At 40.0% G+C, this 15,293-nt stretch overlaps 2 protein-coding genes across 4 annotated transcripts in view; one reads left to right on the forward strand and one right to left on the reverse strand.

Moving 5' to 3' along the window:
• Positions 1-15,293, forward strand: part of ttc39a (tetratricopeptide repeat domain 39A) — a 138,099-nt gene that overhangs the window by 111,685 nt on the left and 11,121 nt on the right. For 2 of the 3 annotated variants that reach the window (XR_011887994.1, XR_011887995.1), the window contains exon 18: positions 9,766-9,942. Coding sequence is in view for 1 of the 3 variants with exons in the window: in XM_072273763.1 (XP_072129864.1) it covers positions 9,766-9,772 (7 nt within the window). In the remaining 2 variants the exon portion in view is untranslated. Of the gene's footprint in view, positions 1-9,765; positions 10,222-15,293 lie in introns of those variants that run through there. The other variant, XM_072273763.1, reaches the window with a different exon arrangement.
• rnf11b (ring finger protein 11b) overlaps positions 403-15,293 on the reverse strand; it is a 30,658-nt gene continuing 15,767 nt past the window's right edge. The window contains exons 2-3 of the mRNA XM_072273765.1: positions 6,954-7,123; positions 403-4,460 (exon numbers count right to left, since the gene is read on the reverse strand). Coding sequence (XP_072129866.1) covers positions 4,289-4,460; positions 6,954-7,123 — 342 coding nt within the window. The 3' untranslated portion in view covers positions 403-4,288. The remainder of the gene's footprint in view (positions 4,461-6,953; positions 7,124-15,293) is intronic.

Raw genomic sequence — 15,293 nt, forward strand, 5'->3', positions numbered from 1 at the left:
ACCTTGATCTTTGGAATATTACATGCAATTATATAATTGATTCCAGTCAATTATATCTCTAGACTTCTAAATTACCAATAGCAGAGATTACACTGAACTGGAAATTGTAACCCGCATGATAGCAAAACAATGGTCCTTTGAGATATCTTCAGTGCCTGGGTCTATTCAAAACCTGAACTATCTTATTTAAATCTGGATACTTACAAGTATTAGATTGAGTGGCAACTGAGGGTTTAACTGGAAATTTCCAAGTGTTATTCTTGAGGTCTATCTACATGGTACTCCAACAATTCGATGTGCACAAAATATTTAATAATGGAACATCTTGTAAAAAATTAACATTGCAGCTAAGGGGCACTTTATGAAAATAAAACACCATTCAAAAATTACTTTTTACTATTGCAGATTTTAATACCTGCTGCCTTAAGCAAGCCCATAAATTATACATGAATCTACTTTTTGGAATGTGCAATGTTTTTGAATAAATTATTTGAAATGATAATGCACGATTAGACATTAAAAGATGAACAAGCGTTTCTTTCCCCCCTTCACCCCCCCCCCAAATGCAGTGATGGCAGCCACAGCTGCAAATGGAATGTATTGTGCAGTATTTTACTACTACTCTTGCCTTCAACACCACAGCATCATCAGGCTCTTTACTCTCTAAACACAATTAGGTAAAAGTATTTAAAGCACAAACAGTTCTGTAATAAATCCAATATTTCAAAGCATCCAGAAAAACCTAAACAATGAAAAAGCATAATATTTATTAAGACAAGTTGATTACCAATAAATAAAACTGGAGCAAAATTTAACATTGGTTATACAACTTGAAGACATTACAACCTTCTACTTTTCAGCAAATTTGAATAGATAACGCAATAAAATAGCCTACAATGTGCATAGAAATTTTATACCTATACCGTATAGCCAGGATATTTACTCACTGTTGCATGTTTAGGAGAATTCTAAATTTTCCACCAAATGTAATGCTTAAAACTTGACATATTTGTAAATATTTTCGGTCTTTTCACCATCAAGATTCAGAGAGGTCTTAAGCAAACTTATTAAAATTAAAGGCTATACAGTTATACAGTAGTAGGCAGCCATAATCCGCTTGACTTTTTGTAAAAAGTAAAAAAGGTAACAATTGAAAGGCTAAAAATGTAATTCTTTTGCCCCCTCCCAAAACCATTTCCCCAATGTCATCAAACAACAAAAAGTGGCCCTTATTGTTTCACTTTCCTTCACACCTAAAAGTCTGGACTTGAGTTATTGAACTATAAATTTAAGATAGTAATGTGTCAAAATAAAGTGGGATTAATTCATTTTATTTTTAATGTTGTAAGGATTGTTGCAGATCAAAATGATCAAAACTATGATCATGTGCTTCTCAGAGCTATTTTAGAATTATGGTGTAGGTTTGGAAACCAGTCTGAAATTCTTCTTACCGTTTGATCACAATGGGGTCATGGGAAAAGGCAAAAGAATACAAGATAGCTCAACACTTAAAAATGATTCCACAAGGAACTATTAAATCTCAGGTTGAGTTACAAAAATGTGAAAATCTAGTGTGGATGGTATTACTCAGATATCAGCAATATTAAAAAGAAAAGAGTTTTGGATAGTGGGCAATAACACTTAACCTGTTTGGTACTTCAACATCAAAAGCACTAGTGAACTGCACAATTAATTTCCTTAAAGTAGCATACTATTTATAAATGAAAGAAATATAAAATCATGCTGCCACCGAGCTATTCAAGGAGGCAAGCCAATTATTACAGACTTGGAGCACTAAAGGTCTTACAATTATATCAAAACAAAATCTTTGTTTATGCTGGTAACAGAAAGTGCCTAGAAACATACCACCACTAAAAGTCTATTCAACTCACCATTGCTGAACCAAATCTGTAATGTCACATAAATAAAATGAACACTCAAAAATTGTTAGCTTCACACACAACACTCGTGATTACTCCCACTTATTCCTGCACCTCAATGTGCACAATAATTGAAATTTAAACATTACTGTAAAGGTGTACAGTTAAAATTTGTGGAATGGTCATAAAAGAAACAGTTGTAAATACTATGTTTTCACCATTAAAATATTGCACAAATCCAGGTCTTCCTTTTCACTGATTTAAAACCAACGGCTCTTAACTATACAGCTATTGCAATATTTGTCCCTCATGAAACAGGGGAAAATGTCTGATTTATAATCTTGCCTTTGATTTTGCAAACTATATCATTTAGATACTTAGAACAAACTAATTTCCCCTCACTATTCATCTGTGCAGTTTCCATTAGTTTGGAATTCCTGCAAGTCACATAGTAGTACTCAAAAATCCAGAAACTTTAATGCAAAATATTAATGGATAAATTTTGAAAATGCATCTCTGCCTTTACTTGAAGTTCTGCACACCACTGGAACTGCTTGATTCTCAAACATAGTCATTGCAATGATTTGCTATGATTAGATCATTATTTTTTGAGCACCATGCTAGTCTCACTCATAACAAGACACCATTTCAAAAGACCTAAGGCCATGAATTCCATTTGTAATGGAAAAGAACTGTGCAAAAAAGCTTTAAACTCCTACTTTGTGCCAGTGTACAGATTAGTGTGATTTTTTAAAGGGAAAACTCCAGGTCCAATTATAAAGTTTATCATTTAAAAATTTCATAATTTTATACAGTAACTTGAGGCAGGATTTAAGAAAAAATATTTGAAAACTTAAAAAAAGATAATGACAAATTACATAAAGTCAATCACAACAAGTCATTTGGACTTGTTTCCTCAATGTGCTTGGCAAATACATTTTCAGAGAATGTCCCTTAAAATAGTCCACCGTATTTTCTGTTTCTCACACAGATCTATTGGAATTTGATTATGTTAAGATTCATTCACTAATGTTCTCAAGTGCTGTGGTTTCTTGTTCTTGCAGCTCATGCCAAACAATTAAATCACTTAATTGTATCATGACTTTGTACATGCTAATCAAAATAAACAATGCATTGTAAATGCCATCATTCTACCTGTGCATAATTTGAACTTTGATTGGTCTTATAATTTTGGTTGTCTAGAAAACCAATGAATCATTCAGCTGTAAAATTAAAATAAAATTCAGTTATTGTATCAAAATTTTAAGGACATCTATTATAGTTGTATATTATGTGCTCTAGGGATTTTGTACAGAACTTATTTCCTTTAGGAAAATGACCAACAGATTCAGCATAATTGCTTGGTGATGAAGAAAGTTATTACTGTATTACAAAATTCTTCTTCAGCCCAAATTCAGTACTACAAACATATTGGAACTGAAGCCAAGTGATCCTTTAAAATAAGATGGTAAATGTTTTAATTTTCTGCACAAATGGATCATTATACTGGCACCTAGAGTTTTCCTAAACACAAAGCCTTGACCAAAATGTTAATATACCATCGAATTACTGTTGGAACAAACCCATACAAAATACTAAACACACTGCACTGCAGAAATAGTATCCTTAAAGTTCGTAAAAAAGCCTATACTTCATAATTTGGACCTATATTTCTCATTGTAGTTGAACACATAATCAAAAGAAATACAGCAATAATATTAGTTTGTCAAGGAAACTAATAACACATTAGGCCAATCTTTGCAGAGGCTCTTCTGGTCTAAAGAGGCACCAAAATGCCAGCTATTTCACAAAAATCTACAAGCAGGCACCTCTTCATATGCACAGACAGATGTGCTGTATGTGCATATGTACAAATAAAAAAGCAGACATATAATTTAAGAGCTCTTCCATTAAAAAAAATGTTCCCCAGAGAGCTTTATACCAAAAGAGAAAGTAAGCACCCATTATTCCTGAGAATTCTGCTGCATGGGACACTGACAACTGTTCAGTGCAAAAACACTACTCTATGCATCCAATATAAAACCACTATAAACAGCTTTAATTCAAAGAGGATACCATTTCTTTAACAAGCATGTTTTACAAACTTTTTTTAAACACCTGTCACATCAAAACCATTTCTATCCTAGTGTGACCAAACTAATGGCCATTTACTGCTTCAATATGTTTACTCAAATTCATAACATGTGGTCAGGGCTTTGTAGATTTTAAATAACAGCATTTAGGTATATGCATATAAATGTTTTAACAACTGCAGTCATGAGTTATTGTCAGTGTTGTACTTAGTACATGATCGCATACAATCAGGGTTCTCCAAATCTCTGACTCTTTGGCTCAGTGGTAGAGATCAGGATTTATTTCTTCCATGGTATCACAGATGCAAAGCCTTCTCAGTTGGTTTCATAGGAAGAAAGCAATGCTGCATCCACTGGTTCCATACAAGATGGGCACGTGAACGATCGCATCAGCCAGTCATCTATACAGTCCAGGTGATAAATATGCATGCATGGAAGAAACCTAATTGGATCACCATAAACAAAGTCCATCATACAAATAACACACCTGAAAAGCAAAAAAAAAGGTTTATCATGACCAAAAGGATACTCTGCAAATACATCCAAAAGCTTTGTCACATTTATTTAGAAATATAGCGCAAGTGCCTGGTACAATGAGCCGCACCACCCAGCAACCCATCTATTTAACCCTAGCCTAATGACAAGACAATTTACAATTACCAATTAACCAGCAAGTCTTTAAAACGTGGCAGGAAACTAGTGCACCAGAAGAAACACATGCTCACAGGATGACGTGCAAATTTCTTAAAGGTGCACTGGAATTGAATTCTGAATGTTGACACTCCGAGTTATAATAGCGCCACGCTAACCCCTATGCAACTGTGGTGCCCAAAAGATTGACTTTAACCCTATAGACAGTGGTGGGGATCAAACCCTGATCTTACAGCTAGTGCTGTCAAGCAATGCACTAACTGCTACGCTACTATGCCGCCCAATTTGACAAAATTTTGCCAATTTGACCACAGTTGGCAAACATTAGATGAAAGAAAATGTGCAGATTGCTTGGGTTGCATGAAGTTTGACAGTTTTATTAATTTAGAAATACAGCACCGAACAGGCCCTTTCAGCCACTCTACCTAGCCACCCCCAACTTAACCCTAACCTCACCATAGGATAATTTACAACCATCCATTAGTCTACTAACCAGGTCTTTGGACTACGGGAGGAAGCCAGAGCACCCAGAGAAACCCACACACTCCATGGGGAGGACTTTCAGACTTGTTACAGATGACATTGGAAATGAACTCCAACACCCCGAGCTGTATTAGCATCACACCTTAGAAAGGCCAACATCCCAGCTTTCTCCATTATGATGCCAAGAGCCAACACACACCCAAGAAAACAACTCACAGATAGCCTCTGATCCAGAACTCGCCATGCATCTATACAATGGTGTCTTGTATACCTACAGGCAGCCTGGAAATGTACTGCAGTACATTATGACCCCAAAATCTAACCTATCACATTCCTGTATTTCTATTCTCAATCAAAAGCAGAACTTAGGAAGTCTTTGTTGTCAGTGGCAACAAGCAGCACTTGCTACCAATTGTCTTCCAAAATTGCCATTGTGTGCCAGCCAAGGCTACAACATTGGTCAATTATGGACAAAGAGTGCTTAAGTCCCAGAATTAGTACCACCTGATAGGGTATTAAGGTAAACTTGCACCACCAACAGTCTTCAAGGGGAAAACCTAACCAAGCAGAGTCACCTCATGCACAAAAGATGATGACCACAGTATTTTAAAAAAAGATCAGTGATATCAGCACCAGGATATTGTTGCAGGGCTTCCTCAGTGTAGTGGACTGGGTCCATTCACAATCAAATGCCTCATTTATACCCATTCCTTCATCACAAGGTCGATGGCAGAGTTTACAATAGTGTTCCAATTCCAACTGCAGTTCCTTAAATAACAAAGCAGCCCAGGCCTGCACACAGCTCAACAATTCAGCGGCCAGCAATGATCACCTGCAACAAGATGTTTAACACTACAACCCTTAATATCCAATGGCATGAACACAAGAGATGCTGATGCTGGAAATCCAGACTTAACACACAAGATACTAGAGGAATACAGCAGGTCAAGCAACATCAATGGAGAAGAATAAACAGTTGATGTTTGTGCTGAGACCCTTTATAGGAACAGATTAGTTCCTCCAGCGTTTTGTGTGTTACACTGCCATTGCTCAGTTGTCCATTAACAACATGCTGGGGATCACCAATGAAAAGATACTAAGATGGACCAACAAATTAAATGGTAACAAAAACAAGCAGGTGCATGAGAGAACACTCCACTTTTCTAAAGAAATATGGCTCCAGTAACACTTGGCACCATCCAGAACAGAGCAGAAAGACCGTGTAATTAGCATCCCATTCATAAGAAGTCACCTACTATCCTGACTTGCTTGTTCCTCACTGCTGCTGGATGCAAATACATGTCAAAAACACAACTGGAAGCACCTTCATTAGTTTAAAAGACTTAGTGGGCCATGCTAATCCTGACCTAAACAGCAGGGCCCACTACGTCAGGAATTATAATTTCAAGGTTAGAACTCCCAAACAGAAAACAGGTGAGTAGTAGTACATATGCAAACCAGCATTTAATCAGAAACATGGGAATTAACTAGACATATAAAAAATGAATAGGTATATAGAAAGATACAACCTGGTGAGGTAGTGATGATCCAAAATTTGAACAGCATCATTCAACAGGCCGCTCTGAAGTTTTGTAGTAGTTGTGTCTGGCAAAACCAGGTTCAACAGTAATTTTTTTTAAATAGTACACTAAAATAGAGATGAAAAATGGAGATCCTGCAATAGCCCTGATTTTTGTCTGAGAATTAAAGAAACAAAACCATCTATGCCTTTTGGTATAGGAGTAATTGCAGTAATAACTCAATGGATGAAGAAAATCCATTTATCTCCAGCATGCTTGAGTGGTAATTTTTCAGAGATATAACTATGAAAATAATTTGAACTTACTCTCTAATTTTCTTTTCTGATCCATCTCTTCCTGGGTCATAGACCCCTTTGGGCAGGTGCTGAATGAGGCCTATTCTTTGCGCTATTCTGATCTGTTCTTCTTCAGTAAGTTGAGTGGCCAGCCGAGTCTGACTTGGAGTAGGATGATAAACAGGAACTGGAACCTGTTCCTAAGGGCAGAAAGATTTATAAAAAACATTGAAACTATTAATGTACTTTTGCAAACACCAAGACTGTAAAATGGCCATTCTTTTAAAGGAGAGCAAGGCAATTTCACAAACAAACTACATAAAAACTGATTCAACTTGATCAGGAGGCAAAGAATATCACTGGGCAACCAATATTACACTCCTCAATCTCATTTGAGCCTAGAACAAGTGCACAAAGAAAAAATATAAACAAATAAACAAACATCATGACCATGAGAACAGATTAGAGGATGGATATTTTGCATTTAGGATTTCATCCCCATATCCCAAGAGCCTTTTCTACCAACTACAAAGCACAAATCAGGAGTGTGAAGATACGCTCCAATGAGATGGATTAGTGTATCATCCAAGTGGCTCAATAACAATCCGAGACAAAGCAATGGATCAATTGGCATACCATCCACCACTGCTCATTGTTTGTTAATTATGTGCCATGTTGTATGATGTGGGTGATCATGGTCTTTCCCGGACCACGATTGTTCTTGGCATTTAAAAAAATAAACAGAAGTGGTTTGCCTTTGCCTTCTCCTGTACAGTGTCCTTACAAGATGGGTGACCTCAGCTATAATCAATACTCTTGAGTTTGTGTCTGGGGTCAGTGGTCATGTAACCAGAACTCCTGATATGCACCAGCTGCTCAGATGACCATCCACCACCTCCTCCCATGGCTTCACATAACTCTGATCAGGGGGCTAAGAAAGACTACATCTTAACCAAGGATGACCTGTAGGCTAGCGGAGGGAAGGAGAGCCTTGCACTCATTTGGTAAAGACTCGACTCCACCCATCACTACTCATCATTATTGCTAAAATACAAGACGGCCTACAGAGAGGAGGTGGAAGGGCAAGGACTGGTGCCAGGCAAATAACCACTTCCTTGATGTCAACAAGACAAGGAAGATGGCTATTGACTTCAGAACTCACACCCCTCTTCACTGCATCGCTGAAAAAAGATGCACTGCAACAGACAGGCAGGCTTTACATTGAGGCCTTCTGCTGTTCAGGGTCGGCCATGTATATTGCATCCTAACTGAGTAATAATATGCAAGCGATATGGAGAACAAGCTGTTGCCCATGTAGCAGGTTCCCCCTCACCACGCAGCTGATTAAAGGAACAGCAGCAACCGATACAGTTTGGCACCAGTGGCATCGCAGGAGTTGCTAGTCAGCACTGAACTCAACATCAGACTGCTTTATGGACTCCAGCTTTGTATTTCTTCCCCTTTCCACCCCCTTGGGGTTTACTTCTGAAGCCTACCTGCCCCATGAGTGGGCATAGCTGCAAGGCAGTGGAGGTTCGAGATCAGAGATTTCCTTCCCCTGGATGAGCTGCCAGCTACAGTTGATCAGCCCCATTTGCCTGAAGCGACTGGGTTTAAGGTGCCAGTAACTCACCTTTGACCCTTCTCCAGTCTGCAGTAACTATTCTGCCAGGTTTAGCAGCTAAGCCACATATGAAGACCAGGAGCTGGACTTAGTTGTCAAAGGCTGTTTGAAGCACGCATCATTGGGAGCATTTACTAGATAGTGGGATAGTGGGACCGTATCCCCATGACACAGCCCCTCCCCCAACCGCCAGGTATGACAACTTAATGAACCAAGGTTCTACAATGGGTAGGCAAAACTGCCCATCACCAGTCTATCCACCATCAAGGACATATATACAGAAAAGTGCCAGAGTAACAACTATTTCATTCTTCTTTACACTTGTGTACTGGAAAGGATATTAAACAACCTTAAATTGTGAACTCATCAAGTGTCCTTCAATAGCATCTCCCAAACCCACAAATGTTACAATCAAGGAGGCCAAGGACTTTGGGAGCACAAGATCACAACATCTGCACACTGTAACATCCCCACCTCAACAGAAATATATTGCTAATCCTTCACTACTATTACATCAAATTGCTAGAACCCTTCACCTAACTGCAGACTAGGAGAACCTCGCTCACCCAAATGTGCAGATTGTTGTTTCTAAGATGGTGAGAATTTCAAAATGCATTCCAAATTCAAATCGGAATAGTTATCAAATGCCAATGTTGACAGGAACATCCATTGTCCACAAGTGAATGTGTTTCACTGGAACCAAAATTCAAAACACAAATAAACATTATAAAATTAATAAAGTTACCTTAACACTATCACATTGATTCAGATCAACAGAATTCATTTACGAACACTTGATGGTATGGATACTTCAATTCCTTATGCAAAATAAAGCTGTCAGAGGATTTTAAAATCTCGTTAAATTCTGGTTTATCCAGAAGAATATCCCAGATTATTTGACTCAAAACTGTATTTTACAAAGAGCAGCAATAATGGAAGCTCAGTGTTGGGAGAAAAAAGACTCATCGCATAAAACATTGAGTACAATGTGATTGCTGAAAATAAGTTAGTCAGATTTGCTATTCAAGTGATAATTCTTGATTGAGCTTGCATATTGAACCAAAAGATTAGCTGAAATTTATATCAGAGGAGGCAGCCGTTTTGCAAAACTGTTCCAGAATAACTGCAACTCCAAGCTCCCACCCCAACCTCTCAGATTACAACACATCATTCAATGAAAGAAGAGTTTATGAGGTTCATGTCTTCTTCATCTTTCAGGCAGTGATTGGAGTACTGCGCAGAAGTGTTCCTGCACAAGTCTGGCAAAGAGCTTTAAAAACCCAGTCTCCATAAAAGAAGGGTACCGTCCAACAGAGTGGTCATCATGGAACCGGTCGTTGGAGTGGTCTGAGTCAGAGTGGTAAGGCTTTGGCGAGAACAGGCGGTAGCAAGTAGGTAAGTTCACTCCTTATTTAACTATTGAGAGAATAGGCGGTATGTCTACAGGGTCAGTGTTCTGTTCTGGGTGTCAGATGTGGGAACTCCAGGAGACTACCAGCTTCCCCGGTGGCCAGATCTGCACCAGGTGCATCGAGATGCAGGTCCTTAGAGACTGTACTAAGGAACTGGAGCTACAGCTTGATGAACTTCGGCTTATTAGGGAAAGTGAAGAGGTGATAGACAGCAGCCATAGGAGGTAGCCACCCCAAGGGTACAGGAGACCGATAAATGGATGACTGTTAGGAGAGGGAAGGGAGAATGCCAGATAGTGGAGTGGCTGCCCCCCTCAACAATAGGTACTTCATTTTGAGTAGTGTCAGGGGTGGGGGGGAAGCAACAGCAGCTACGCCTCTAGCACTGAGCCTGGGCCTGTGGCTCAGAAAGGTAGGGAACTGAAGAGGATGGCAGCAGTGATAGGGGACTCTTTAGTCAGGGGGACAGATGGGCGATTGTGGATGCAAAAAAGAAACACGGATAATAGTTTGCCTGCTAGGTGCCTTTGCAATGTTTCTGAACTCATCCACAATCTTCTGAAAAGGGTGGGTGAGCAGCCAGAAGTTGTGCTATATATTGGTACCAACAGCATGGGTAGAAAAAGGGAGGTGGTCCAGAAAACAGAATACAGGAAGCTGAGAAGCTAGAACTCAAGGATAGTAATCTCAGGAATGCTGTCTGTGCCACGCAACAGTGAGGATAGGAATATAATAAGGTGGCAGATAAATGTGAGACTGAAGAATTAGAGCAGGGGACAGGGATTCAGATTTCTGCAGAACTGGGACCTCTTCTGGGGCAGGTGTGACCTGTACAAAGGGGATGGGTTGCACTTGAATCCAAGGGAGACCATTACTCTTGCAGGCAGGTTTACTAGGGCTGTTGGGAATGGTTTAAACTAATATGGCAGGGGGATGGGAACCAGGATGATAGGGCTGAGGATGAGCCAGCAGGTTTACAAGTAGATGGGTGTAACATGAATATAAGGAAGGTCAAGCCAATGATTGGGTACAAATGCAGATAGAGCAATGAGTTCAATTGTACCACAGAGGTAAAATTCAAAAGGGCGAAGAATGCAGGACTGAAGGTGATGTATTTAAATATGCGTAGCATTCAGAATAAGGTAGATGAACTCGTGGCGCAATTACAGATTGGTCAGTATGACATGGTGAGCATCACTAAGTCGTGGCTGAAAGACGGCCACAGTTGGGAGCTTAACATCAAAGGATATACTTTGTATCGAAAGGACAGGCAGGATGGCACAGTCAGTGGTGTGACTGTTGGTAACAGAATTACATCTTTAGAAAGAGGTGACATAGGGTCAGAGAATGTTGAATCTTTGTGAGTGGAATTAAGAAACTACAAGGGTAAAAACCGATTATGGGAATCATAAATAGGCCTCTAAACAGTAGCCAAGACATGGGGTTGAGATTGCAAAAGGAACTGGAAAAGGCATGTAATAAAGATAATGTCACAATTGTAATGGGGGACTTCAATCTGCAAGGGGATTGGAAAAATCAGATTGGTGTCGGATCACAAGAGAGGAAATTTCTTGAATGCTTACAAGGTGGCTTTTTAGAGCAGCTTGTGCTTGAGCCTACTCAGGAAAAGGCCATCTTAGATTGGGTGTTGTGTAATAACCCAGATCATATTAGGGAGCTTAATGTAAAGGAACCCTTAGGAGGCAGTGATCATAAAATGATTGAATTCATACTGCAATTTTAGAGGGAGAAGCACTAGTCACACGTATCAGTACCGCAATGGAATACAGGGAATTACAGAGGCATGAGAGAGGAGCTTGACCAGGTGGATTGGAGGAGGATACTAGTGGGGATGACAGCACAGCAGAAGTGGCTGAAATTTCTGGGAGCAGTTTGCAAGGTGCAGGATGGATATGTTCCACAGAAATAGTAGCTCTCAAACGGCAGGAGCAGGCTGACAAGAGAAGTTAAGGACTGCTTAAAAGCAAAGGAAAGGGTATACAATGTAGCAGGATAATTGGGAAGCTTTTAAAATCCAACAAAAGGCAACTAACAAAGCTGCAAGTGAAAAGATGAAATACGAGGACAAACTAGACAATAATATAAAGTAGGATACTAAAATTTTTCAGTTATGTAAAGAGTTTTCAGTTACATAAAGGGAATTAAAAGAGTTGATACTGGACCACTGGAAAATAATGCTGGTGAGGTAGTAATGGAGGCACACAGAAATGGCAGATGAACTTAATGGGTACTTTGCACCAGTCTTCTCTGTGGAAAACACTAGCAGTGTGTCAGTGAGCCATGAGTGTCAGGGAAAAGGAATGAGTGTGATTGCTATTACAAAGGATAAAGTGCTAGGCAAACTCAAAGGTCTTAAGGTGGATAAGTCACCTGGACCAGATGGACTACATTCCGAAGTCCTGAGAGAGGTCTGAAGAGGTAACAAATGCACAGATCATGATCTTTCAAGAATCACTTGATTCTGGCATGGTCCCACAGGATTGGAAGATTGCAAATGTCACTCCAGTCTTACAAAAGGGAGGAAGGCAAAAGAAAGGAAACTATAGGCTAGTTAGCCTAACCTCAGTGGTTGGGGAAATGTTGGAGTCTATTATTAAGGATGAGGTTTTGGGATACTTGGAGACCAATGATAAAATAAGTCAGTCAGCATGATTTCCGTAAAGGAAAATCTTGCCCGACAAATCTGTTAAGAAGTTTTCAAGGAAGTATAAGCAGGATGGACAAAGGAGAGGCAGTGGATGTCCTTACTTGGATTTTCAGTTTCAGAAGGCATTTGATAAAGTGCTACACATCAGCCAGCTTAGCAAGATAAAATCTTGGCACGGGTAGAGGAATGGCTGACAGGCAAGAGGCAGCAAGTGGGAATAAAATGGGCTTTTTCTGGTTGGCTGCCAGTGACTAGTGGTGTTCCTCTGGGGTCAGTATTGAAACTGCTACTTTTCACATTGACAATGATTTAGATAATGGAATTGATGGCTTGGTGGCAAAGTTTGCAGGTGATACAAAGATAGGTGGAAAGGTAGGCAGTGCTGAGGAAGCAATGCAATTGCAGCAGGACTTAGACAAATTGGAAGAATGGGCAAAAAAGTGGCAGATGGAATACAGTGTTGGGAAATGTATGATAATACATTTTGTTAAAAGGAACAATAGTACAGACTATTACCTAAATAGGGAGAAAATTCAAACACCAGAGGTGCAGAGGGACTTCGGAGTTCTTGTGCAAGACTCCCAGGAGGTTAATTTACAGGTTGAGTGTGTGGTAAAGGTGGCAAATGCAATGTTGGCACTTATTTCAAGGGGAATATAATATAAAAGCAAGGAAATAATGCTGAGGTGTTACAAGACACTAGTCAGGCCGCACTTGGAGTACTGTCAACGGTTTTGGGCCCTATATCTCAGAAAGGACGTGTTATCATTGGAGAAAGTCCAGAGGAGGTTCACGAGGATGATTCCAGAAATAAAGGGGTTAACACGAGGTGCATTTGGCAGCTTTGGGCCTGTACTCACAGGAATTTAGAAAAATGGGGGTGGGGGGAATCTTATCGAATTCTACTGACTGTTGGAAGGGCTAGATAAGGTGGAGGTGGAGAGAATGTTTCCTGTGGTGGGGGGGATCCAGAACTTGAGGGCACACCCTCAAAATTGAGGGGTGACCTTTCAGAACAGAGGCAAGGAGGAATTGTTTTTAGCCATAGAGTGGTGAATCTATGGAATGCTCTGCCACAGGCTGCGGTGGAGGTCAAGTCTGTGAGTATTTGATAGTTTCCTGATTGGTCAGGGCATCAAAAGATATGGTATGAAGCTATATGTATAAGGTTGAGTGGGTTCTGGGATCTGCCATGATGGAATGGTGGAGCAGACTTGATGGGCTGAATGGCCTAATTGCACTCCTATGTCTTATGGACATCCAGACCCAGAGTGTTCTTTGGGTAAAAGACCAGCTGGAACAATGAAAGAACCAAGTGAAAATTTTAAACCTTAGTTTGCTAACAATGTGCTGCAGTATTATTTGTGGGCACCAGTAGTCCTCCAGAGGCTCGAGCATAAAAAGCTTATCACTCCAACCTTCACTTGAGTGCCACAATGACAATGCAGTTATTCCTCAGATGTCAATAGAAAATAAATGTGTCAATGTCAAAATAGATTTACTATCCTCAAATGTTTGTCTTTGTTGATGGAGAAGTGTAGCTGGGTTGGGGGGGGGGGGGGAGGAAATCACTGATAGTCTGTCAATAAATAAGCTCATAATGAAGCCATATATTCCTTTTCATAAAGGTACCCCGAGCAGCGAATGAATATTGAGACAGTCCGCATTCTCAATGAGCTGGGGACAAGTAACCAAATTGGTAATAATGCAAAATCTATTTGGTTCACCAGCCAAGGGAATGTTTATTTCCTATCACTGGGATCACCAACAAACCATTTATTATCTTACTACTCCTACCGGAAGTCAAGTTGGAACTTTATGTCATGACCTTTTGCATCACCCTTATAATCAAAAAAAATCCTTATTTACAGGCTTGAAAGAATTAGGGGAGGGCATGAGTGCATCTCCATCAGTCAAAAGGACTCAGAGAGACATACAAAGTTTAACTTTGGTTATTGTTCCAGCAGAGAGGTTCTAGATCTGGCTGCCAAATGAAAACTACCAGATTCAATCCACTTATAGTCAAGACTTTTCCCCTGAAGTCTCTTCGGGGATGGGTAGGACTTCACAGTTTAGCGGCGGAGAGGCAGGAATTGGTAGATTTAAAAAAAATACACAAGAATGGCCAGTAAAGGAGAGAATGCAAGAAGAACTTTCCCAACCTTACCATAAGACATAGGAGTGGAATTAGGCCATTTCATCATTGCTGATTCAATTTTCCGCTCAGCCTCAATCTCCTGTCTTCTCCAGTATCCCTTATGTGCCCTAACGAATCAAGACAGATCAACCCCCGCCCCCATCAAGTCCCTTGTCCTGCACAAAGAAAATGAAAATGAACAGGCACATTGACCCCCAAATCTCTTCTCTCACACACAAAAAAAAAGGATTGGGTGAAAAACATAATTTAAAATCCTGTAAAACTGAACAAAAAAAGTCTATAGTCCAAGTCCAATTCCAAAACGCAGAAAACCTGGGAACACTCTCCAGGGCCAGTGGCAGACTTTGCCCTCTCCATGGCACAGTCAGCTCGCACACACTCTCTATTTGTCTCGATGCTTCAATCTTCCTCATTGCTTTAATTGGCAAATAGGGAGCCAACCAATGGCTTCTGCCCCGTACCACAGGTTTCTCCCCACGAGGTTCCTGTATGCTGTTGCTGTCTCCCA

The sequence above is a fragment of the Mobula birostris genome, chromosome 12, assembly GCF_030028105.1.
Source record: "Mobula birostris isolate sMobBir1 chromosome 12, sMobBir1.hap1, whole genome shotgun sequence".
Lineage (NCBI taxonomy): Eukaryota > Metazoa > Chordata > Chondrichthyes > Myliobatiformes > Myliobatidae > Mobula > Mobula birostris.